This window comes from Oncorhynchus kisutch, linkage group LG26 (genome assembly GCF_002021735.2).
Source record: "Oncorhynchus kisutch isolate 150728-3 linkage group LG26, Okis_V2, whole genome shotgun sequence".
Taxonomy (NCBI): Eukaryota; Metazoa; Chordata; class Actinopteri; order Salmoniformes; family Salmonidae; genus Oncorhynchus; species Oncorhynchus kisutch.
The window spans coordinates 36,360,392-36,386,431 of NC_034199.2; the positions used below are offsets into that span (position 1 = coordinate 36,360,392).

The 26,040-nt window shown below is 45.3% G+C and overlaps 1 protein-coding gene across 5 annotated transcripts in view; it reads right to left on the bottom strand.

Moving 5' to 3' along the window:
* The window catches only part of LOC109871046 (semaphorin-5B), a 271,930-nt gene that overhangs the window by 8,462 nt on the left and 237,428 nt on the right, over positions 1-26,040 (bottom strand). For 3 of the 5 annotated variants that reach the window (XM_031805786.1, XM_020461822.2, XM_031805784.1), the window contains exons 13-21: positions 19,366-19,483; positions 18,791-18,972; positions 17,601-17,744; positions 17,079-17,226; positions 16,455-16,680; positions 10,856-11,068; positions 8,583-8,753; positions 2,329-2,403; positions 1,766-1,903 (exon numbers count right to left, since the gene is read on the bottom strand). In XM_031805786.1, coding sequence (XP_031661646.1) covers positions 1,766-1,903; positions 2,329-2,403; positions 8,583-8,753; positions 10,856-11,068; positions 16,455-16,680; positions 17,079-17,226; positions 17,601-17,744; positions 18,791-18,972; positions 19,366-19,483 — 1,415 coding nt within the window. The remainder of the gene's footprint in view (positions 1-1,765; positions 1,904-2,328; positions 2,404-8,582; positions 8,754-10,855; positions 11,069-16,454; positions 16,681-17,078; positions 17,227-17,600; positions 17,745-18,790; positions 18,973-19,365; positions 19,484-26,040) is intronic. The other 2 variants (XM_031805788.1, XM_031805787.1) reach the window with 1 other exon arrangement.

A 26,040-nucleotide genomic window follows, 5' to 3' on the forward strand; every position in this document is an offset into this window, starting at 1 on the left:
CCTATTCCCTATATAGTTGGATACTCATGACCAGGACACATACACGGGTTGGTTGTTTAGAAATGGTGGGATTAGATTGTTGATAGCAGGTCAACTATATTTGGTTTCCAATGTTTATTGAAAACATAAATACAGTTACACAATGAGCTCTTGTCCCACATGTCCATTTCTTGTCATTGTTGCTAGCTATCTGGCCACCCAGAACCATAACAACACTCGGCCTTTGAGGCGCACGCATCATTTTCATGATGTTGACCGCTTACCCATCTATAGGGCTCTGGTCAAAAGTAGTGCACTGTATAGGGTGCATTTTTGGGATGCTAATTGCATCTGTCTTGTCTCTGGTAGCCAGGGACAGAAAGACCATTACTCTGTTAAAAGTCAAAGAAAGGAAACAGCCTCCTCATCAGAGGAGCACTCTAAGAAGCCAGATTTACATAGACTTCATTAGCACAAATTAAGATAGAAGATCTTATTCTGGTGGGGGAAATTTGATTAGATGTTTGACTTAGCCACATGCACAGGGTCACAGATGTAGTTGTAGTGTACAGTGAAATACTTAATCTCCGAGCTCCAACACTGCAGGTGTGAATTAAACAATAATAATCCTAAAGAAATGTCCATAGAAGTAGCAGCGGGGTGGTGGGGTGGGGTGGGGGGGCAGTGATAAAAGACAATACTGTGCAGCCGTATTCATCGACCTGGCCAAGGCTTTCGACTCTGTCAATCTGTGTCCATGAAACTGTCCCTATGTGTATGATGCGTCTTATCTCAGAGTGGTTATTATCTCAGAGTGATTATTATCTCAGAGTGGTTATTATCTCAGAGTGGTTATTATCTCAGAGTGGTTATTATCTCAGAGTGGTTATTATCTCAAAGTGGTTATTATCTCAGAGTGATTATTATCTCAGAGTGATTATTATCTCAGAGTGGTTATTATCTCAGAGTGGTTATTATCTCAGAGTGGTTATTATCTCAGAGTGGTTATTATTTATTATCTCAGAGTGATTATTATCTCAGAGTGATTATTATCTCAGAGTGGTTATTATCTCAGAGCGATTATTATCTCAGAGTGGTTATTATCTCAGAATGGTTATTATCTCAGAGTGATTATCCCCCCGTTCTTATCGGCAGACTCAACAACCTTGGTTTCTCAAATGACTGCTTCGCCTGGTTCACCAAGTACTTATCAGACAGAGTTCAGTGTGTCAAATCGGAGGGCCAACTGCTCTTCAATGCAAGTAAAACTAAATGCATGCTCTTCAACCGATCGCTGCCTGCACCTGCCCGCCACTATGGCCTATTCGCCACTATGGCCTATTTATTGCCTTACCTCCCTAATCTTACTTCATTTGCACACACTGTACAGTATATATACTTTTCTATTGTGTTATTGACTGTACGTTTGTTTATTCCACGTGTAACTCTGTGTTGTTTGTGTCGCACTGCTTTGCTTTATCTTGGCCATGTCACAGTCGTAAATGAGAACTTGTTCTCAACTGGCCTACCTGGTTAAATAAAGGTGAATTAAAAATAAAAATAAATAAATGGTGATGATGATGATCATGATAACGGTTATGATAATGATATTGATGATTATGAACGATGGCGATGATCAGGATGATGATCATGATAACGGTTATGATAATGATGATAATGATGATTATGAACGATGGCGATGATGATGAAAATGATAACGGTTATGATGATGATGTTGGTGGTGACGATGATGATGACATATATGATGAAAGTGTGTATGGCTCACCTGGAATCTCGTTGCAGTCCCTGTGCTCAGTGCTGTTTCCCACACAGGGGGCGGAGCCTTGAGCCCCACAGACCCGGCTGCGTACCTGCAGCCCTACGTCATCACATGCTGACCACAGAGACCAGGCCATCCAGCCGCCTGCGCACACACACACAAACGTCAGTACACAGACAAATGACCAAAGATTCACTCTGAGTTGAGGTAACCACTGCATTCTTAAAATGCCTGGAACCCAACTTGACCACCCAAGCGCATGAAAACAAACAAACTAGCCCCACCACAGCACAGCCACAAACATCCCTAACAACCCTAGTCATATACAAACAGACCCAAGTGGTTGTGAGGTAAACTGTTTTGAGAAAGCAAACCCATAGTTTGTTTAGTGCATAGCCAAGATGTTTTCGTCAAGAGCCAAGTGTTAGCCATGTTTCCCAGGCGACAGGCGCCTGTGTACAGTAAACAGGAAAGACCCTCTCCCAGAAACCTCTCCCCCTCTCCCGCGTTTCCAACCCGTGATGCCAAAAGCCATTCACCCAATGAATGATGGCTGCCATTTTGTTTACCTCTCCTATCAGTCAGCCTTTCAGTCACAGGCTGCCGAAGCTGCTCCTCGTGCTCTCTGATCTCCCCACACCAGTCTACAATGAACAACACAACACAACCCTCACGGTACAGCATCCATATTAGGACAGCCTCACAGGGAGTTGGTGTCCTTGCGACTCTTGAGGCTATACTATTATGGACACACACACACACACACACACACACACACACACACACACACACACACACACACACACACACACACACACACACACACACACACACACACCCTCCTGTCCTTCCTTAGTTAGCACAATCTATTTAATCAAGCCATCTCTGACAAGGCCATCAGATAGGCCGGGGACTGACAGACACAAGGTTTTTCGGCTAATTGGAGGTTCACTGTATCTATAGGGAATAGATGACCAATGTCCTGCCTGTCGGTAAATGTATCGAAGCAGGAGACAGATGAGGACAAGACATTAGCATGGCAAACTGTGGACACAAGCAGGGGCACACACATGAAGTTGAACACACATGATGGTGAACACACATGATGGTGAACACACATGAAGTTGAACACATGTGCAGGCGTGCAGGCACACACACACACACACAGAGACAGACAGACAGACAGACAGACAGCTAATGGGAAGTGTTAGCCCTACATCAAAAGAGAACATTAACCAGATGAAAAGGGTTGTTTGCATCCCAAATGGCACCCTGTTTCCTATATATTTGTTATTTTTTTAGTCTTACGGCACCTGGTATTCCCAGGCGGTCTCCAGTCCCAGTACTAAACCAGGACTGACCCTGAACAGGCGTGTTCAGGGTGATATGGCCACAAGCATTTTCTCCCTGAAATTAGGTCCCTTGGCTCATCTCTGAAACTCCTCATTGGGCTCGGGAGAGGCGAAGGTGTAGTCATGCGTCCTCTGAAACATGACCCACCTGGCCTCCTACTTCTTATCACCCTGCTCTCTTAACCCGAGTGTCAGCCGCACCAATGTGTCAGAGGATCCACAGTTCGACTGACAACCGGAGTCAGCTTGCAGATCGAATCCCAGGCTGTAGTGGTGCCTCAGCACTGCGGTGCTGTGCTTTTGACCGCTGTGCCACCAGGGAGCCTTCCCTATATATTTTGACCAGGGAATAGTGAATAGCCATTTGGGAATAGCCATTTGGGATGCAACTCAAGTAAAAGACAGAAACCAATTCCCTTCCGTGTCTTTAATTACCATCAGGGAGAACTCCTCAGTTCCCACTGACTGACTGACAGCTGGTCTAATTAAATATGAATGACAGTTTGCCAGACACACACACACACACACACACACACACACACACACACACACACACACACATATACACACACACACACACTTTGTGGGGACACACAGCTCAGTCCAACTCAAAATCCTTTTTTCCCTAACCCGTACTCTAACCCTAACCTTAACCTCAACCGGAAAACTTAACCCTAACCCTAAACCTAACCCTAACACTAACTCCTAACCTAAACCTAATTATAACCCTAACACTAATTCTAACCTTAACTCTGAACCCCCTAGAAATAGCATTTGACCTTGTGGGGACCAACAAAATATCCCCAGTTGGTAAAAATGTTTTCATTTACTATTCTTGTGGGGACCAACAAAATGTCCCAGTAAATGTTTTCATTTACTATTCTTGTGTGGACTTCTGGTCCCCGCAAGTATAGTTAATCACGTAAACACACACTGGACGCCGCAGCATGAACACAATAAATAGTGACACTGGCCAGTTTGCTGGAAAATAAAGAATGGATTAGGATAGGAATCAGACAAACTCTTTAGACAAGAGATTAGATTTAGTCTTGTCTCTCATTAAGGCTGTGGGCTTATTCAGAGGAATGTCTGAGAGTAACTTTCTACCCAGTCCAGGATTAGCTATAGCTGGCTCACACTCATACATATTACAGAGTCCTATAGGAAACAGAGACACTACACAGAGACACTACACAGAGCAGAGGGCCTGGTTTGATAGACAGTATACATGTCACATCGTCACACATTGTTGGGCAACAAGGTACACTATCAGACACAATTGGGCTGCCTCCCAGCACAGCAGGGAATAGGCATGGGTACTCCGTTTCCCAATATGCACCTCTTTCACACCCTTCTCTGGAGTGACATAACAAGGTGCTGACTGGCACAGTATTGATCAGTGAGCAATTATCACGATAGGCTTGCAATGCATTGATTAGGAAAGACTATGCAACTATTGTGACCACTAAGAAATAGAAAATGAAACTAATTTGATCCTCTATTGCCCTTCCTACCACGATATGCAACTGTTCTTATTCCAGAAAGCACACCAGATATACCATGGCATTATGTGGCTGAGTGACGAGGAGACAGACCACCAGATATACCCTGGCATTATGTGGCTGAGTGACGAGGAGACAGACCACCAGATATACCATGGCATTATGTGGCTGAGTGACAAGGAGACAGACCACCAGATATACCCTGACATTATGTGGCTAACTGACGAGGAGACAAACCACCAGATATACCCTGGCATTATGTGGCTGAGTGACGAGGAGACAGACCACCAGATATACCCTGGCATTATGTTGCTGAGTGACGAGGAGACAAACCACCAGATATACCCTGGCATTATGTTGCTGAGTCATGAGGAGACAGACCACCAGATATACCATGGCATTATGTGGCTGAGTGACGAGGAGACAAACCACCAGATATACCCTTGGCATTATGTGGCTGAGTGACGAGGAGACAGACCACCAGATATACCATGGCATTATGTGGCTGAGTGACGAGGAGACAAACCACCAGATATACCCTGGCATTATGTGGCTGAGTGATGAGGAGACAGACCACCAGATATACCCTGGCATTATGTGGCTAAGTGATGAGGAGACAGACCACCAGATATACCCTGGCATTATGTGGCTGAGTGATGAGGAGACAGACCACCAGATATACCCTGTCATTATGTGGCTGAGTGATGACAAGACAGACCACCAGATATACCCAAGCATTATGTGGCTGAGTGATGAGGAGACAGACCACCAGATATACCCTGGCATTATGTGGCTGAGTGACGAGGAGAAAGACCACCAGATATACCCTGTCATTATGTGGCTGAGTGACGAGGAGACAAACCACCAGATATACCCTGGCATTATGTTGCTGAGTGATGAGGAGACAGACCACCAGATATACCCTGGCATTATGTGGCTGAGTGACGAGGAGAAAGACCACCAGATATACCCTGGCATTATGTGGCTGAGTGAAGAGGAGACAGACCACCAGATATACCCTGGCATTATGTGGCTGAGTGATGAGGAGACAGACCACCAGATATACCTTGGCATTATGTGGCTGAGTGATGAGGAGACAGACCACCAGATATACCCCGTCATTATGTGGCTGAGTGACGACAAGACAGACCACCAGATATACCTTGGCATTATGTGGCTGAGTGACGAGGAGACAGACCACCAGATATACCATGGCATTATGTGGCTGAGTGACAAGGAGACAGACCACCAGATATACCCTGGCATTATGTGGCTGAGTGATGAGGAGAAACTGAATTGTGTTTTGTCCATTGTGTACTTTCGATTGTGGAATATTTATATAAAGCCTGGAATAAAAGAAAAAGTGCTACTTATAATGAAATTGTAAAAAACAACGTTTAGCTTCTATGTGGTAAATGGTATGTGTGTACATAGATTGTGTATAGGCTTGTCTCCCATAAGAATCTTCTATGTGGTAAATGGTATGTGTGTACATAGATGGTGTATAGGCTTGTCTCCCATAAGAATCTTCTATGTGGTAAATGGTATGTGTGTACATAGATGGTGTATAGGCTTGTCTCCCATAAGAATCTTCTATGTGGTAAATGGTATGTGTGTACATAGATGGTGTATAGGCTTGTCTCCCATAAGAATCTTCTATGTGGTAAATGGTATGTGTGTATATAGATTGTGTATAGGCTTGTGTCCCATAAGAATCTTCTATGTGGTAAATGGTATGTGTGTATATAGATTGTGTATAGGCTTGTCTCCCATAAGAATCTTCTATGTGGTAAATGGTATGTGTGTATATAGATGGTGTATAGGCTTGTGTCCCATATGAATCTTCTATGTGGTAAATGGTATGTGTGTATATAGATGGTGTATAGGCTTGTGTCCCATATGAATCTTCTATGTGGTAAATGGTATGTGTGTATATAGATGGTGTATAGGCTTGTCTCCCATAAGAATCTTCTATGTGGTAAATGGTATGTGTGTATATAGATGGTGTATAGGCTTGTGTCCCATATGAATCTTCTCTTTGTGCCAGACTGGGTTCAAATGCCTTCTGTTTCTTTTCTGTATTTATTTATCTGTATATGTTATGTATGTATGTACAGTTGAAGTCGGAAGTTTACATACACTTAGGTTGGATTCAATTAAACTCGTTTTTCAACTACTCCATACATTTCTCGCTAACAAACTGTAGTTTTGGCAAGTCGGTAAAGACATCTACTTTGTGCATGACACAAGTCATTGTTCCAACAATTGTTTACAGACAGATTATTTCACTTATAATTCACTGTATCACAATTCCAGTGAGTCAGAAGTTTACATACACTAAGTTGACTGTGCCTTTAAACAGCTGATAGGCTAATTTACATAATTTGAGTCAATTGGAGGTGTACCTGTGGATGTATTTCAAGGCATACCTTCAAACTCAGTGACTCTTTGCTTGACATCATTGGAAAATCAAAAGAAATCAGCCAAGACCTCAGAAAAAAATTGCTCATCCTTGGGAGCAATTTCCAAACGCCTGAAGGTACCACGTTCATCTGTATAAACAATAGTATGCAAGTATAAACCTCATGGGACCATGCAGCCGTCATACCGCTCAGGAAGGAGACACGTTCTCCTAGAGATGAACGTACTTTGGTGCGAAAAGTGCAAATAAATCCCAGAACAACAGCAAAGGACCTCGTGAAGATGCTGGAGGAAACAGGTACAAAAAAATCTGTGTCCACAGTAAAACGAGTCCTATATCGACATAACCTGAAAGGCCACTCAGCACGAAAGAAGCCACTGCTCCAAAACCATAATGAAAAAGCCAGACTACGGTTTGCAACTGCACATGGGGACGAAGATTGTACTTTTTGAAGAAATGTTCTCTAGTCTGTTGAAACAAAAATGTAACTGTTTGGCCATGATGGCCATCGTTATGTTTGGAGGAAAAAGGGAGAGGCTTGCAAGCAAAGAACACCATCCCAACCGTGAAGCACGGGGGTGGCAGCATCATGTTGTGGAGGTGCTTTGCTGCAGGAGGGACTGGTGCACTTCACAAAATAGATGGCATCATGAGGTAGGAAAATTTTGTGGATATATTGAAGCAAATTGGTTGCAAATGGGTTTTCCAAATGGACAATGACCCCAAGCATACTTCCAAAGTCGGCTTAAGGATAACAAAATGGCTTAAGGATAACAAAGTCAAGGTATTGGAGTGGCCATCACAAAGCCCTGACCTCAATCCTATAGAACATTTGTGGGCAGAACTGAAAAAGTGTGCGAGCAAGGAGGACTACAAACCTGACTCAGCTACACCAGCTCTGTCAGGAGGAATGGGCCAAAATTCACCCAGCTTATCGTGGGAAGCCTGTGGAAGGCTACCTGAAACGTTTGATCCAAGTTAAACTATTTAAAAGCAATGCTACCAAATACCAATTGAGTGTATATAAACTTCTGACCCACTGGGAATGTGATGAAAGACTTACTATTATTCTGACATTTCACATTCTTACAATAAAGTGGTGATCCTAACTGACCTAAGACAGGACATTTTTACTAGGATTAAATGTCAGGAATGGTAAAAAACTGAGTTAAAATGTATTTGGATAAGGTGTATGTAAACTTCAACTGTATGTGTGTATATGTATATATACAGTGTGTATGTATATTATGTTACTGCTCTAGGGATGTAGTTATTGTTTGGATAACCTTATTTACTATTATGTAGTGATTTTTACCTTACATTTTTCCAGTCTTTATGCGATGCGCAATGCAGAGAACACCAGAAGAAGAATTATGATTTAATTACCACAGTGAATTATTGTAATGTTTGTTTATTTGTCAATTAATACAATAAGGGATGGGCCGCCAACTGGCAATTTGACACAGAAATAACATGTAATTCATTCATTCATGTAAAGAACAGGAAAGCCTGCGACTCTGATGGATGTGTGTGTGTCTTTGCCTTACCGTCACAGGTGTGTGTGTTGCACAACGCTTCCTCAGTGTGTAGGCCAATACAGATATCTCCTCCGTTGACAGGGCTGGGGTTGTTACAGGAGCGGGTACGCTGATAGTGCCCTCCACCACAGGGTACCGAACACTGAGACCAGGACGACCAACAGGACCAGGCTCCACTCACTAGATGGGAAAACACACACACACACACACAAAAACACGCAAGCAAGGTCAGGTACCTCTTTCATCGCCAACTAGGCACAAATCAACATATGAAATGCTATCCTCTTCTAGCTGCAACAGACACACATAAAGTCTACCTAGAAGACCAGATTGATTAGCCTATTAGAAAACAACTAAGACTCCTGCTGCCCATGGTCTCTATCCATGTCTGTGAGTAAGACTCATCAGAACAACTACCCTGTGCTTAAAACCCTTCTATAGTATTTAGTGTGTTGTCATTTCCTCACACATTGGCAGTTGCAGTCAGTCTTCCCTCCTGTATGACAGTGTTTGAGCTGAGAGAGTGAGTGATGAGTGGAGAGAGGTGAGTGGCGCTGGGGTTGACCTGGAACCCTCATCTCTCTGCTCTAGAAAACTCAATTTACTCCAGTGGATTAGACAGTAGGGGCAGTGAAATGTGGCATGCCTGCTTTGGTTGCCTCAAACTGCTCTGACTGCCTGGCAACTGGGAGTGCATTGTGACGGGACTGGGAGGGACATCATGGAGAAAGAATAAAATAGAGAGAGTAAACAGAAGCCTTGAGCATGTATGATAACGCTAGATCAAACCGGACCAGTTCTCGTTACAGACATTTCTCTCTAACTCTCTCCACCTTCATCTCACTCTTGTCAAATCCATTTTCTTTAACTGTCTCCCTTCCCCCTCTCTTTGTCCCTCTTTCTCTCAATCAGTACGAATATCTGTCGGGGCGGCAGCGTAGCCTAGTGGTTAGAGCATTGGGCAAGTAACCGGAAGGTTGTGAGTTCAAACCCCCGAGCTAACAAGGTACAAATCTGTCGTTCTGCCCCTGAACAGGCAGTTAACCCACTGTTCCCAGGCCGTCATTGAAAATAAGAATGTGTTCTTAACTGACTTGCCTGGTTAAATAAAGGTAAAATTAAAAATTAAAATCTCTCTCTGTGTCATTGTCCTTCTTTCTCTCAATCTCCCTCTCTCTCTCTTTCTGTCAATCAGGTACCCCCCTCCCAAAGTCACATAATATACAACTTTCAGAGGCACAGAGAGATGGCAGGCTGATTCATGGTACATCCTTCAGAGACAGAGGATAATAGGCTGGCATACACAGCCAGTAAACGTATGTAGGTAGCAATGGCCAGTGACCAGTCATTAAATATACACTCAAGGGATGTGTTCATCAGTGATTCACCAAACATAAAACATTCATACAGTCAGTCATTCTGTCCACATTCCATTTACATGAGTGTTAAGATCAGAGCTGGGTTGAGCTGAGACGAGGTGCAGTTACCTCCAGTTAAAGCAGGCCAACTGCATGATTATGGTAATGATGAGGTGCTTTAGTTCAAACACTGGACTGACTCAGCTACTGAAACCAAGGACTCGTCTTAGCAGGGTTCTGCTCCGCTGCCATGCTAGCCATTAGCTAATTAATGATTCCCTCAGCATTACTTTAGAGGACTGGCATTAGCATTAGCATACATGTCTCTCCCCTGGTGCTGTGTGTTAATAAATTGTGTATTATGCCAACCACAACTGTAGATAATAGTTTGTAGTTATGGGAGCAGTGTGTGCATGCGTGTATGTGTGCGTGCGTGTATACAGTGGGGCAAAAAAGTATTTAGTCAGCCACCAATTGTGCAATTTCTCCCATTTAAAAAGATGAGAGAGGCCTGTAATTTTCATCATAGAGGTAACGAGTGGAGGACAGAGGAGCCTCTTAAAGAAGAAGTTACAGGTCTGTGAGAGCCAGAAATCTTGCTTGTTTGTAGGTGACCAAATACTTATTTTCCACCATAATTTGCAAATAAATTCATAAAAAATCCTACAATGTGATTTTCTGGATTTTTTCTCTCATTTCGTCTGTCATAGTTGAAGTGTACCTATGATGAAAATTACAGGCCTCTCTCATCTTTTTAAGTGGGAGAACTTGCACAATTGGTGGCTGACTAAATACTTTTTTGCCCCACTGTACCTGCCAGACTGAAGACTGTCCCAATAGGCAACAGTGCATAACAGTGTGTTTGTGGATGTGTGCTTGTGTGTGTGTGTGTGTGTGTGTGTGCTTGTGTTCTTTCCCCTTTACCTGGGCAGGCCTGAGAGTTGCAGTCTTGGTACTCTACGGGTGAACCCCTGCAGGCTGGGGGGGCAACCTTGCCCTCTGGCGTGGCACAGGTGCGCTTGCGGGTACGGTACCCTTTGGCACAGTCCTGGGAGCAGGCGGACCACGTCTCCCATGACGACCAGCCGGAGCCCGCCACTCGTACCACAGGGGTCCTCAGGAGGTCCTCCACCAGAGCTATAGGAAAGGGTTAATACACAGGTTACTGGTCTACTCAATACACTTGATCACATCTACTTCTACATTACACTGGTCATAGAGTACTACGGTAGCAGTGTATGTTATAATATGTCTATGGAATAGCTCACACATACAGTGGACAGATTACTGAGACCAGGCCAGGGGACCAATTGCTGTCCTCCTGTCCTATGGTCCTCCTGTCCTCTTGTCCCCCTATTCTCTTGTCCCCCTCTTCTCCTGTTCCCCAATACACGTCACCTCCTGTTGAACGTGGAACGAGGAAGAGCTAGGTTTTGGTTTGGAAAGTTTGTTGTTTATAAGTGTATTGGAAAGTTATTGGTAGCTACCTAGCTTCTTAGTTTGGACTAAGTTATTGGTAGCTACCTAGCTTCTTAGTTTGGACTAAGTTATTGGTAGCTACCTAGCTTCTTAGTTTGGACTAAGTTATTGGTAGCTACCTAGCTTCTTAGTTTGGACTTAGTTTGGACTAAGAAGCAGTTGGCGTCAGTTGCTGGGACTGCTGGTCTCTTTCCAGTGATCCTGCCGACCAAGGACTGGTCTGCGGAGCTATTTGGCATTGCAGCTTGCCTAGCTGCTGGCTAGCTGATTATCAAGCTAGTGAGGTTTTCTTGAATGCAGCCCGCAACGTGGTTAGCCATTGTGGCTGGGACCGTGGATTGTCAAGGGTTTGTGGCAGTCTAGATCCCTGCTGTTTGTTGTTTTCAATCTTCCCTGTGACCTTCCCTGTCTGGAACTGCGAGGAGTAACAGCGATGTAACCTACGTTGCTAGCTACCATGACAAAGACCAAAGCCGGCGGGAGTACCGTTGAGGACAGTGGTGTCTCTCTATCACACGTGAAGGATCTTTTAAACTAACAAAAAGAGACCTACAAGCAGTTGTTACAGCAACAAGAAAATAGTTTCAAATGTTTTGTCCAAACACTTGTGAATTCTACTAATAAAAGAATGGACAACCTGACCAGAAAGGTACAGGACCTGCAGAACAGTTTGCAGTTCTCCCAGGGTTAGAGAACAGTTTGCAGTTCTCCCAGGGTTAGAGAACAGTTTGCAGTTCTCCCAGGGTTAGAGAACAGTTTGCAGTTCTCCCAGGGTTAGAGAACAGTTTGCAGTTCTCCCAGGGTTAGAGAACAGTTTGCAGTTCTCCCAGGGTTAGAGAACAGTTTGCAGTTCTCCCAGGGTTAGAGAACAGTTTGCAGTTCTCCCAGGGTTAGAGAACAGTTTGCAGTTCTCCCAGGGTCAGCTCGATGAGTTAAAACAGGAGAAAAGCAAGACGACAGCAATCTGTAAGTCATTGAGAGAGGACATCAGTTCTGTGATAACAATGACATATAAATCAGTTTTGAGGGACAATCAAGGCAGAACAACATAGTTGTGGACAGAATTGCAGAATCTCCACATGAGACCTTTTTAAAAATATTTTTTACCTTTACTTAACTAGGCAAGTCAGTTAAGAACAAATTCTTATTTTCAATGACAGCCTAGGAACAGTGGGTTAACTGCCTGTTCAGTGGCAGAACGACAGATTTGTACCTTATCAGCTCAGGGATTTGAACTTGCAACCTTCCGGTTACTAGTCCAACGCTCTTACCACTAGGCTACCCTGCCGCCCCCTGAGGATAAAGTGAGGGAAATGATTTCTGAGATTGAAGGTGGACCACAGGAAGATTGAGGTGGAGCGCGCCCACAGGACTGGAAAACCCACCACCAGCCCAGGTGATAGACCCAGGCCGATAGTGGTCAAGATCCTGAGGTTCTAGGACAAGGTAGCTGTTCTGAAAAGAGCCAAGAACATGAAGGGAACGTATATCTTCCTCAATGAGAACTATCCTGAAGCTGTGTGCCAGAAGAGGAAAGAACTGATCCCAGCCATGAAAGCTGCCAGAGCGCGTGGGGACATTACTTACATCCAATATGACAGGCTCATTGTCCACCCTCCCTCCCAGAAGCCTGGAAGGGATGAGAGCCTATGAGTTCGTGGCCTCAACCCCGCAGCACACACACACACACACACACACACACACACACACACACACATTGATTAATGGACTGCTGAATGTATATTTTTTTCTCTTGCTTTGTCTGCTCTTTTCAGTATTATGTCTATCTCTGATAAGCTACCCAGGAAAGGGCTGAAAATAGCCCATATTAATATATGTAGCCTTAGAAATAAGGTTCATGAAATCAATAACTTAGATAATTCATTTGATGATACATCAGTAGCAATACAAGGATGTAACATTTATAGAAGAGACAGAAATGCTTATGGGGGAGGTGTTGCTGTATATATTCAGAGCCATATCCCTGTAATGCTTAGAGAAGATCTTATGTCAAGTGCTATTGAAGTGTTGTGGTTGCAGGTTCACTTGGCAAATCTAAAGCCTTTTCTTTAGCTATAGGCCACCAAGTGCTAACACTCAGTATCTAAATAATATGTGTGAAATGCTTGATAGTGTATGTGATGTAAACAGAGAGGTCTACTTTCTTGGGGACCTGAATATTGACTGGTTTTCATCAAGCTGTCCACTCAAGAAGAAGCTTCTTACTGTAACCAATGCCTGTAATCTGGTTCAGGTTATTAATCAACCTGCCAGGCTATTTACAAACACTACAGGAACAAAATCATCCACATGTATCGATCACATCTTTACTAATGCTGTAGAACTTTGTTCTATATCTGTACCCATTGCTATATCTGTACCCATTGGATGCAGTGATCACAATATAGTGGCTATATCCACGAAAGCCAAAGTTCCAAAAGCTGGGCCTAAAATAGTATATGAAGGATCATACAAAGATTTTGCTGTGAATCTCATGTGGATGATGTTAAAAATATTTGTTGGTCTGATGTGATTAAGGAGGAGCATCCAGACGCTGCACTTGATGAATGCTTCTTCCAATTATTGATAAACATGCACCTGTTAAAGAAACTGACTGGTAGAACTGATAAGCCTCCATGGATTGATGAGGAATTGAAAAACTGTATGGTTGAAAGAGATGGGGCAAAAGGAGTGGCTAATAAGTCTGGCTGCACATCCGACTGGTTTACTTTACTGCAAATTCAGAAATTATGTGACTAATTTCATCAAAAAGAGGAAGAAACTTTATTATGAAGCCAAGATCAATGACAGAAAGAATGATGGAAAAAAACTTTGGAGTATTTTAAATAAAATTATGGGCAGAAAGACAAATTCAACTCCATCTTTCATCGAATCAGATGGCTAATTCATCACAAAACCATTTGATGTTGACAATTATTTTTATGATTATTTCATTGGCAAAGTGGGCAAACTTAGGCAGGATATGCCAACAACGAAGAGTGAGCAATTGTATTCATGTATAAAAAAACAAATAATGAAAGAAAAGCATTGCAAGCTTGAATTTTGTAAAGTTAGTGTGGGAGAGGTGGAAAATGTATTGTTATTGATCAATAATGACAAACCTCCTGGCATTGACAACTTAGATTGAAAGCTACTGAGGATGGTAGCTGAGTCTATAGCCACTCCTATCTGTCATATTGTTAATCTGAGCCTAGAGGAAAGTCTTTGTCCTCAGGCCTGGAGGGAAGCCAAAGTAATTCAGTTACCCAAGAGTGGTAAAGCGGCCTTTACTGGTTCTAACAGCAGACCTATACGCTTGCTGCCAGCTCTTAGCAAACTGTTGGAAAAAATTGTGTTTGACCAAATACAATGCTATTTCTCTGTAAACAAATTAACAACAGATGTTCAGCATGCTTATAGAGAAGGGCACTCAACATGTACTGCACTGACACAAATAACTGATGATTGGTTGAAAGAAATTGACAATAAGAAGATTGTGAGAGCTGTACTGTTTGATTTCAGTGCAGCCTTTGATATTATTGACCATAACCTATTGTTGATAAAACGTATGTGCTGCCATATCATGGATTCAGAGTTATCTATCTAATAGAACTCAGATGGTTTTCTTTAATGGAAGCTTCTCTAATGTCAAAAATGTAAAGTGTGGTGTACCGCAGGGCAGCTCTCCAGGCCCTCTACTCTTTTCCAGTTTTACCAATGACCTGCCACTGGCATTAAACAAAGCATGTGTGTCCATGTATACTGATGATTCAACTATATACGCATCAGCAACCACAGCTAATGAAGTCACTGAAACCCTTAACAAAGAGTTGCAGTCTGCTTTGGAATGGGTGGCCAGTAATAAACTGGTCCTGAACATCTGTAAAACTAAGAGCATTGTATTTGGTACCAATCAATCCTTAAGTTCTAGACCTCAGCTGAATCTGGTAATGAATGGTGTGGCTGTTGAACAAGTTGAGGAGACTAAATTACTTGGCATTACCTTAGATTGTAAACTGTCATGGTCAAAACATATAGATTCAATGGTTTTAAAGATGGGGAGAGGTCTAGCCGAAATAAAGAGATGCTCTGTTTCTTTGACACCACACTCCAAAAAGCAAGTTCTGCAGGCTCTAGTCTTGTCTTATCTTGATTCTTGTCCAGTCATGTGGTCCAGTGCTGCAAGGAAAGACCTAGTTAAGCTGCAGCTAGTCTAGAACAGAGTGTCAAGTCTTGCTCTTCATTGTAATCAGAGGGGTGATATAAATACTATGCATGCCAGTCTCTCTTGGCTAAGAGTTGAGGATAGACTGACTGCATCACTTCTTCTTTTTATAAGAAACATTGTGTTTAAAATCCCAAATTGTTTGCAGTCAACTTCCACATAGCTCTGACACACACACTTACCCCACCAGACATGCCACCAGGGGTCTTTTCACAGTCCCCAAATCCAGAACAAATTCAAGAAAGCGTACAGTATTATATAGAGCCCTTATTGCATGGAACATCCTTCCATCTCATTTTGCTCAAATAAACAACAAACTAGGTTAAAAAAAATGCATGTAGTTCTGTCTTTGAGCTGGCATTAAGTCTGTGTGGTTAAGTTAAGGGCTAAGGTTTGGGGAAGGCTTAAAACCAAATAATACAAAATGACGCACTATTACCTTCAAGTATCATCAGTATTATTAGTATTCTCACTATTACCTTCAAGTATCATCAGTATTATTAGTATTCTCACGGCTTGCTAGAGAATTGTGAATTGCCGTAGCGCATTGGTCTAAGGCATATATTGATGTTCTCGAGACCTTTTCAAACATCTGAAATCGCCATATATTTCTAGTGATCAGTCTGATCACCCAGGGGGAGATACAGTGTGGTGACTGTGTCAGGGCAGTTTTACCCCCACAATGCTTAGAGAATAGCCAGAGAATAATGATTGATGTTGGACAGGTGCATCCTTTTCATCCATGCTTCACTTGGTGTAAAGCCACACCAATGAGTTAGCTAGAAACACCCAAAGCCGCTATGATTGACAAGCACTCACTGTCAGTCTCGCAGGTGGCCATGCCGTCGTTGGGGCAGAAGCGGGTCTCTACTTTGCGTCGTCCAATCTGCAGCTCGTGGGGGTCTGCCAGCTGGGCGCGGCACATGTAGCGCATCCTCTGCTCTTGGCGTGCTCCGCCCAGCGTCACGTTGACAGGCATCCACGGGGTCCAAGGGGTGTTCCTCTTCACCTCTGGACACGCCTCAAGGTTACACGCCTTGTATTCCTGGAAAGGGGGAGAGGTAGAGGAGGCGGGGGCAAGGGAGAGGGAGAGAAAGAGAAAGAGAGGTAATTATTTTAAAATATTTTATTTTATTTTATCCATTTTATACTGAGAGTTATTTGGCTGCTTCATAACACTTTAATTGGACTCATAATGAAAGTAACTAAATCGTCAGTTTAGAGCATGTTTTAGAGTCCACTGTGGGAAGCCCAACTTGACTGAGAGGAGGGAAAGCATTTCAGCTCAAACTGAATTTCAGTCATCTGAAACCAGTCAAGATTGAGCTGAACAGTAACTTCACACATCCCACGGAGAGAAAGGAGTCTTGTATGAAAGGGAAGGTAAGTATGGCATGGATTTGTTGATGCCTGTGTGTCTGTGCAAGTGTGTGTGTCTCATACCAATGCGCAGCCTGGGCAGCTGTTCCCGTTCTCACAGCTTCTGACCCTGGAGTGGACCCCTCCTCCACACTCTGCACTGCACTTAGCCCAGGCACCCCATAGGGACCAGAAGATAGGCTGGGGACACGACACACCCTCGTTACAGAACCTAGAAGAAGTGGAGAGGAGAGAAACTTTATTGTCCATTTTGTGAGAAATTGAAATTTGTATTCTGCCTCACATGAGAGGCACTGGCGTGTGTAAGAGGGCTGACATTTACCGAAGACTGTCATCCCCCAAAAGATACTGAGGACAGATACTGTTACTGAAAAGTGCACATCATGTCTCATAAATGAATCATAAAGGTCATTCCTTCATAAATGCCAACCATAAATGTTTGAGAGTTTTGCTCTTTTGAGTCAAACAAACACTGTTGAATTATTTGCCAAAAAAATTACATTTGATAAAAGTATGACAAAATCAAAGTTTCTTCACATTGCTCTCTCTCAAATAGACCCAAATACACCTTCCATCTCCTCTCACCTCTCGTCCCTGACCGGGCCCACACACACACGTCCCCCATGTCGGGGCGAGGGGTTGTTGCAGGAGCGCTGGCGCATCTCAAACCCTGTTCCACAGGTGGTGCTGCACTGTCCCCATGACGACCATGGTGTCCATCCTCCGTTTCTGTAGCAACAGAAATGTGATGTTATTAAAGAAGGTTTAAAGAATCACAAACATGCCAATACACCATTTCAGCTTCCTTCAAGCAATCAACATACTTATGATCATGGCCATCATTTGTTATTATGAGAGGAAAGAGAACCACTTGCTCAGGAGCTAAGAAATACACCAGAAATACATTCCTTTGCTCCAGGAGTGCCACACCACTATGGCTGACCCTGTAAAACAACACGTTTCACTGCATCTATCTGGTGTATGCATGCGACTTCTGGCTAAACACAATTCAATTTCCCCACCCTGGGTTTAATCTGGCATAGCTATGAAAGGAGGTCCGCCCCACACACACACACACAAACACAACTCCGGCAATTTGTATATGAGCAGTTCTCTCACACTAATGATAATTGGACCTGGGTTTAATCTGGCATAGCTATGAAAGGAGCTCCGCCACTTTGTGTCTGAGTTGTAATGGTTACACACACACACACACACACACACACACACACACACACACACACACACACACACACACACACACACACACACACACACACACACACACACACACACACACAGACACACACACACACATACAGCTACCTGCACATGAAGGAGCCGGCACTTTGTATCTGAGAGCTGTTCTCTCACAGTAATGGTGATTGACCAATTTCCTTAGACACAGACGGTACAAGACCTCTGAGGGGAAACTTGGATGTCACCTACATTATTTAATCAAAACCCTGTTTTGTAGACATACCTCTTATCCTGTCAGAATGCTAATTCTGTCACAGCCTGAGTACAATGCTGCATTTCTGAGGATGCATCTGAAATGGGACCCTATTCTCCATAGTGCACTGCTTTTGACCAGAGCAGATGTCCAATATCCACACTAGCATTATAAGCATACTGCTTAGAATGCATGCCCTGTACATTGCTTCATACTATGTAGTATGCTAGAGAGACTAAGAAGTGCACTATATAGGGATTTGGGTGCCATTTGGGACACACAGTGAGTAAGATTGGTGTGGTTGGTTGGTGGTTCTACATACCTGGAGCAATTGGAGACTTCGATGGTGGACCCCTCACAGTTCCTCCCACCACAACGAGCAGAGGGATTGTCACACGCTCTGGAGCGACACAGACAGGAGCTGGTGCCGTCGCCATCGTCATTGCTGCATGGTTGCCACGTCGTCCAGGGTCCAAAGACGCCATTGGTGGTCTGGTTCCTCAGCTAAAAAGTCAGACAGGGCAGAGAGAGACTGGAGCGTCAGGGACTGGAATGGACAGGATGCCATCATTAATCATGTGGTACTGCATGACAAGACCCTTGAGGCTCAAAAATGATTTTGCGAGAGCGGCCTGGACAAACTGTAACAATGTCACACCAGGACCAGGGTCCCTGAGGAGAGTTGACATAGCACAAAATTGTTAAAGTGTCAGACTACTGTAGGGCCAGTCCCCAGGAGAGACCAGACAGACAGGAGGTATTCCAGGGTGTCGGCCAGCCCGTGTTGCCATGTGGCAGGCAGTCCCATGGGGTTATGGGGGATTGTGCACCAGTGACAACAGATGCAATGAGGAGCTAGGTGGGAGAGGGAAACTGTGGGTCCCTGTTGGATCTTACCGGACACACAGTGATGTTCTGACTCCACTGGCTCATGTTGGAGCTGTCCTCTAGAGTGGTGCAGCTTCTCTGTTTTCTGTCCCAGCCACAGTAGGGGTCCCGTGCCTCCAGGCATAGCCTACAGGGGGTAGGAGAAAGGAGGAGGGGAGAGGGACAGGAACAGGGAGGGATGGAGAGGCACATAGAGAGGGACTATTATAGTATTATAGCTACTATTCTTATTGTTGTTGTTGCTGTTATTTTTATAATTGTTATGTGTATCACTTCACTTTGGCAACATTGACCATGTCATTCTTACCAAGCATATACTGTGATCGAAAAACTGTAAATGATATGGTAATTTAGGTATTTTCAACAGTAAAGTACTGTTTACTGCAGCATCATTTTTGTGGGAAACTGTTAAGGACAGGGCAAATAATTGCTGTTGTCACGCCCTGGTCTTAGTATTTTGTGTTTTCTTTATTATTTTGGTCCGGCCAGGGTGTGACATGGGTTATTTATGTGTTGTGTTTTGTCTAGGTTTTTTTTGTAGGTTATGGGATTGTGGTGTAGTATAGTTGTCTAGAAAAGTCTATGGTTGCCTGGAGTGGTTCTCAATCAGAGACAGGTGTTTATCGTTGTCTCTGATTGGGAACCATATTTAGGCAGCCATATTCTTTGAGTGTTTCGTGGGTGATTGTTCCTGTCTCAGTGTTTTGTATTCCACCAGATAGGCTCAGTCACTTTGGATTTTCTTTTTTCATTGTTTTGGAAGAGAAGAGAACGAGCGCCATTCTCCTTGCGGAGATGGTGCTAAATACATCAACACGGTCGGTCCCTGGGATTGGGCTGGCCAACACGATTCGTTTTGCTTGGAAGGAAAAGGAGTTGGAGCCTTTAGGACGGGAAACTTTTGGAAGGATAATATTGATGGGGATTCTAAAGCTGACGGTGAAGGACGTGTTTTGTTTCCAAGGCAACTCGTTGGAGGGAGCATACGATGTGGCACTATATACAGAGGAGAAACACGATGATATCCTGAGAAGGGCAAGAGCAGTGGGAGGCGAGAGGCCGATGAGCCACTATGAAATAACAAGCCTGGCGAAGAATAACTTTAGGGTTGTAACTGTCAACATTTACAACCCATACGTTAAGGATGAAGAGGTGAGGGCCTTTCTGGGGAGATACATGGATAACGTCTCCTCAGCAAGGCACCTCAAAGACTCCCTTGGGTTTTGGAATGGGAGGAGAGGCTTCCAGGCCCTCCTCAGAGAGGACCCAAAGGGACATGGTGGCTACCTCCATCCTCCTGCTATGTTCTCCCTAGGGGCTGACAGGGGGACGTTGTTTTATACACGTCAGCCCCCATTTTGCAGGCGCTGTATGGCCTACGGCCACATATTCGCCTCGTGCAGCACAAGAAAATGCAGATTTTGTGGATCTGAGGAACACGAGGCGAAGGATTGTGACAAGCCTAAGGCGTGCCACGGGTGTGGCTCGTCAGCACACCTGTGGCGGGGGTGCCCGGCTCGTCAGAGGTCATATGCGTCTGCGGCTGGGGGGGGAGCAGGAGCGGGGGATGGGGGAAGAAGAGGGGGGGAAGGAAGCAAGCCTCATGACCAGAGTACAGGTCCAGAGGGGAAGGCCGCAAGGAAGGAGGAGGAGCAAGAAGCGGCGGATGGAAGAGAGAAGGAAACGGAAGGCACGGGAGTAGGAGAACCAGGAAAAGCGGCGGAAGAAGGCAACCGAGTGGAGGAGCATGAGAGAGAAGAAAGCGAGGGAGGAGTGTTGGAGAAGGAGACGGTGGAAGAGCAAGTGGACTGGGGGGAAAGTGCCCTGGTGGAAGAGATGAGGGGTATGGTGGAGGAGCTGGTGGGGGGGGAGGGTGGTATCTCTCCACTACCGCCATCACCAAAGAAGAGAATGAAGAGGAGGGTGCGATTGGCCGACAGTGAGAGGGAGGGGATGGCCAAGAGAGTGATGGGGGTGGGAGAAACCTCTGGGTTGCTGCTGGTTTCCCCAGGCCCTCAACTTCTGTTGGGTGGGGACACACCTAACAAGACTCAGGACTGGGTACAGGAGGAGGTGGGGAGTTTTTTGTTTGGGGACTCAGCCTCCCCGATTTTTTTCCAATCCAGCTGCAGCACTGGGGAGGGGGAGGATTGTGGGGGTAGACCCAGGGTGCAGGGCACCCCGGAGCCAAACACTATTCCTGCATCCTGGGTTGGTGAGATGGAGGAAGTGGGGGGGATGTCGGGAGTACGGATGGTGTTTTCACCGGTAGATATGGAGCAGGGGAGCATCGGGTGAGTCTCCTGGTTTTGTTTTTTTCTGTCTGGGTTTAGAATTTGAGTGTATTACATGATTTTATTTGATTCTTTCATGGGGTCTAATTTTACTTTTGTTACTTTAAATGTAAGGGGTTTAAGGGATTTTGTTAAGAGGAGGGCGGTTTTTAGTTATTTGGAGGGTGTGGGGTTTGATTTTTGTTTTTTACAGGAGGTTCACCTGAGGGATGGAGGGGATGTTAGTAGGTTTAAGAGGGAGTGGGACAAGGGGGAGTCGGTTTGGGGTATTGGGGGGGTGCACTCATCGGGGGTAGGGATTTTGTGTGGGCACAGGGAGGTAAAAGTGGAGGATTCTTTTGTGGTAATGCAGGGGAGGGTTATAGGGGTGGATGTCACGATAAGGGATTGTAAATTTAGATTAGTGGTGGTGTATGGGCCACAGGTGGTGGCAGACAGGAGGGAGATGGTGGACTGTCTGACGCCCCTGTGTGTCACAAATAGGAAATTAGTGATAGGGGGGGATTTTAATACAGATTTAGGAATAGGGGGGGATAACAGTGCAGGCGCCATTACCAGGCTAATGGCTTGCCATGGTCTGGTTGATGGTGGTCTGCACACTACTCCGAAAATGGCCGGTCCTACATGGCGCAACTCCAGGGGGGTTGAGCGGAGGCTCGACTATATTTTTGTACCCAGGTCTTTGGGTAAGTTGTCTGGGCGGCTGTTGCCTGTTTTCTTTTCGGATCACGACGGGGTGCTCCTGCAGGTGGGGTCTCCAGTCTGCCTCTTTGGTAGGGGGTACTGGAAGTTAGATCGGGATGTGCTGGAGGAGCAGGCTTTTGTTGACAGGTTTTATGATTTCTTTTGGAGGCTTGAAGGCCTCCGGTCCATGTGCGAGGGGGTGTTAGAGTGGTGGGAATTAGTTAAGGTGAGGATTAGGGCTTTTATAATAGGGTATTGCAAGAGGAAAAAAAGGGAGGAGAGGAGGGAGGTGGATCGTATCCAAAGGTTAATTGAACTCGAGTATGAGGCAGGCAACCTCGGCGGGTCGTTTGACTGGGAGAGATCCGCTACCCTAAAGGCGCAGCTCAGGGAGTTGCAGGAGCGGAAGGCTCGAGCTTTCCTGGAGCGTGCGCATAGTGGCTTTCTAGAACACAATGAGACTTGTTCCGCTATGTTCTTTAAGTCGGTTAGGGCCAGACAGAGTAGGAAGGTAATGCATGGCATTAGGGAAGAAAATGGTAGTATAGTTAGAGAACCAGAGGATATGGTCAGGGTGACAACTGATCATTTCCAAGGTTTATTTAAGGAAAGGGAAATAGATGTAGAGCAGGGAAATGTGTTTTTAGAACACTTGTCCAGGCGGTTGCCGGAGGACATTAGAGAAGTGATGGAGGCCCAGATTTCACTAGAAGAGGTTGAGAGCGCTCTTAGGAGGATGGGAAAAGGGAAGGTGCCTGGGATGGATGGGCTGCCGGCTGAGTTTTATCTCAAGTTTTGGGGTATACTTGGACCAGTGGTCCTCGAAGTCTTGAAGGCCATCCTTGAGACGGGGGTCCCGGGGGGATCAATGGCTGTTGGTGTGCTGTCACTTTTATATAAGAAGGGGGAAGTAACAGACCTTGGCAACTGGCGGCCATTGACCATGCTGTGCGTAGATTACAAGCTACTTGCAAAGGTTTTAGCAGACCGGTTGCGCACAGCCCTTCCCTACGTCGTTCATGAGGATCAGACGTGCGGGGTAGAGGGCCGCTCTATTAGATGGAACCTACAGTTAATCAGGGACTCCATTGCTTGGGTTGAAGATAGAGGACTGCCTTTAATGGTAGCAGCGCTAGATCAGGCGAAAGCCTTTGATCGCGTGAATAGATCCTTTTTATTCAGAGTGTTAGGTCGATTAGGATTTGGGGAGAAGTTCATAGGATGGATTCGTACATTATATGTCGGAGCGGGGTGCCGAGTTAGTGTAAATAGTCACTTGGGTGACGTTTTTGACCTCTCGTCTGGGGTCAGGCAGGGGTGCCCACTCTCGGCTCTCCTCTTCGTTCTGTACATGGAGCCTCTGGGGGCTGCCATTAGGGCAGACACAGGGGTGGAAGGCTTGTTGATCCCTGGAAGTGGTGGGCTGCGTGTTAAGATGACGCAGTACGCCGACGACACTTCCTTGCTGCTGTGCAAGGACTCGTGCCTGACAAGGTCCCTTGCCATCTTTGGGGATTTCACCCGAGCGTCGGGAGCGGTTCTGAACCATGCAAAGTCTTCCGTCAAGTTTTTCGGTAGATGGCGCGGTAGAACGGATGTGCCCGGGGGGTTATCTCTCTGTGAGGGGGCCCTGAGGATTCTCGGGGTCCATTTTGAGACCTCCGGCTCAGCGACGCTGAACTGGAACATGCGTATCGCAGTGGTACAGAGGAAGCTAGCAATGTGGAAGGCTAGGTATTTGTCTTTTATGGGCAAAGTCCTGGTCCTAAAGGTGGATGTGTTGCCGTCTCTTTTGTATTTGGCGTACATCTACCCATTGCCGGCTTGTCTGAGGAGGCCTCTAGTGAGGCTTGTGTTTCAGTTCATGTGGAGTGGCAGGTGCGAGTGGGTCGCCAGGGCGCGCATGATCTGTCCCATCGGGGAGGGAGGTAGGGGGGTACCACATTTCCCCCTCAAGCTGGACACAATTTTTGTTTCTTTCTTGTTAACGGAGCTTGCTCATCCAGTGATACACCCATCCGGTTACCTCCTGCGGGTGTTCTTCTCATATCAGGCGAGAAGCATAATGGTGTGGTCTAACACGGGTCCTCGGGCAGAACAGCTGCCGTGGCACTTTGGTCATGCGGCCAAGTGGCTGCGTGCGCACCCTGAGGTTGAAGTTGCCCGAGTAGGTTTAGATCACAGGCACCTGTACGAGGAGGCCAGAAAGGCAGGGAGTCCGTTGCCTGTAGTGGGCATCTCGGAAGTGGTCTGGGAGGGAGTGCAGACGCGGGGTCTGGACAACAGGCTCAAGGACCTGAATTGGTTGAGCCTCCATAGGTGCTTGCCGGTACGTTCCATCATGTACCGGTATAGTTTGGTGCAATCCCCCACCTGTCCAAGATCCTCTTGTGGCAGGGAGGAGACTGTGCGCCATGTCTTTTGGGACTGTGCCTTTGCCGGAGTAGTATGGTCTAGGGCACGGGTGTTGTTAGGTTTGGTAAGGGGGGATTTTGTATTGACGTGGGCCAGGTTAGAGAGAGGTGTAGGGAGAGCGAGAGGGACGGATAGGGACAGGTTTCTGCTCTGGCTTCTCATGAGTCTCTTTAAACGGGGGCTGTGGGAAGCCAGGCAGAACATGGTGAAGACAGGGAGAGATTGGGGGGTGGAAGGGATAGTGAGGAGGGTGGAAGGAGATTTGAGGGGGAGGATGAAGAGGGAGGAGAGGAAGTGGGGGCAGCATGCTGCTCGGGAGAGGTGGAAGGGGGGTTTAGGGCTGGGTGTCATTTAGATTTGTAAGGGGATAGATTAGGGATGGGGAGATAGGGAAAGGTATTTTGTAGGGTGACGGGAGGGAAGATGCTCCCCTGAGGTTTTGTTTGGGGTTTATGTTTAGTTAAATTAGTTAAATTAAAATACCATTATTTGAGTATGTATGAAAATTATGAGTTGTAAAGAATGAATGGTATTGAAGATAATAAATTATTTTTTATTAAAAAAAAATAGGGCTGTTTCGGATTTTCACGTTTATTGTTTTTGTATTGTTCGTCTTTATTAAAGATGTATCGAGATAACCACGCTGCATTTTGGTCCTCCTCTCTTTCACCGGAAGAAAACCTTAACAGCTGCATTTTGGTCCTCCTCTCTTTCACCGGAAGAAAACCTTAACAGCTGCATTTTGGTCCTCCTCTCTTTCACCAGAAAACCTTAACAGCTGCATTTTGGTCCTCCTCTCTTTCACCAGAAAACCTTAACAGCTGCATTTTGGTCCTCCTCTCTTTCACCGGAAGAAAACCTTAACAGCTGCATTTTGGTCCTCCTCTCTTTCACCGGAAGAAAACCTTAACAGCTGCATTTTGGTCCTCCTCTCTTTCACCGGAAGAAAACCTTAACAGCTGCATTTTGGTCCTCCTCTCTTTCACCGGAAGAAAACCTTAACAGCTGCATTTTGGTCCTCCTCTCTTTCACCGGAAGAAAACCTTAACAGCTGCATTTTGGTCCTCCTCTCTTTCACCGGAAGAAAACCTTAACAGCTGCATTTTGAATGGTACTGTAATTCCACCCCACAGAATACAGCTGTATCATTGGATCGCCAAAAACCCTTTGACCTCTAGTGGGTGCATAGTTGTGGTGTTTCTGGCTCATTAACATATTTTGAAGTTTGCCTTGTAAGAGGCTATATTTGTTGGACCCGTGAGTGAAAATGCTGTATCAATTTAACTTGTAT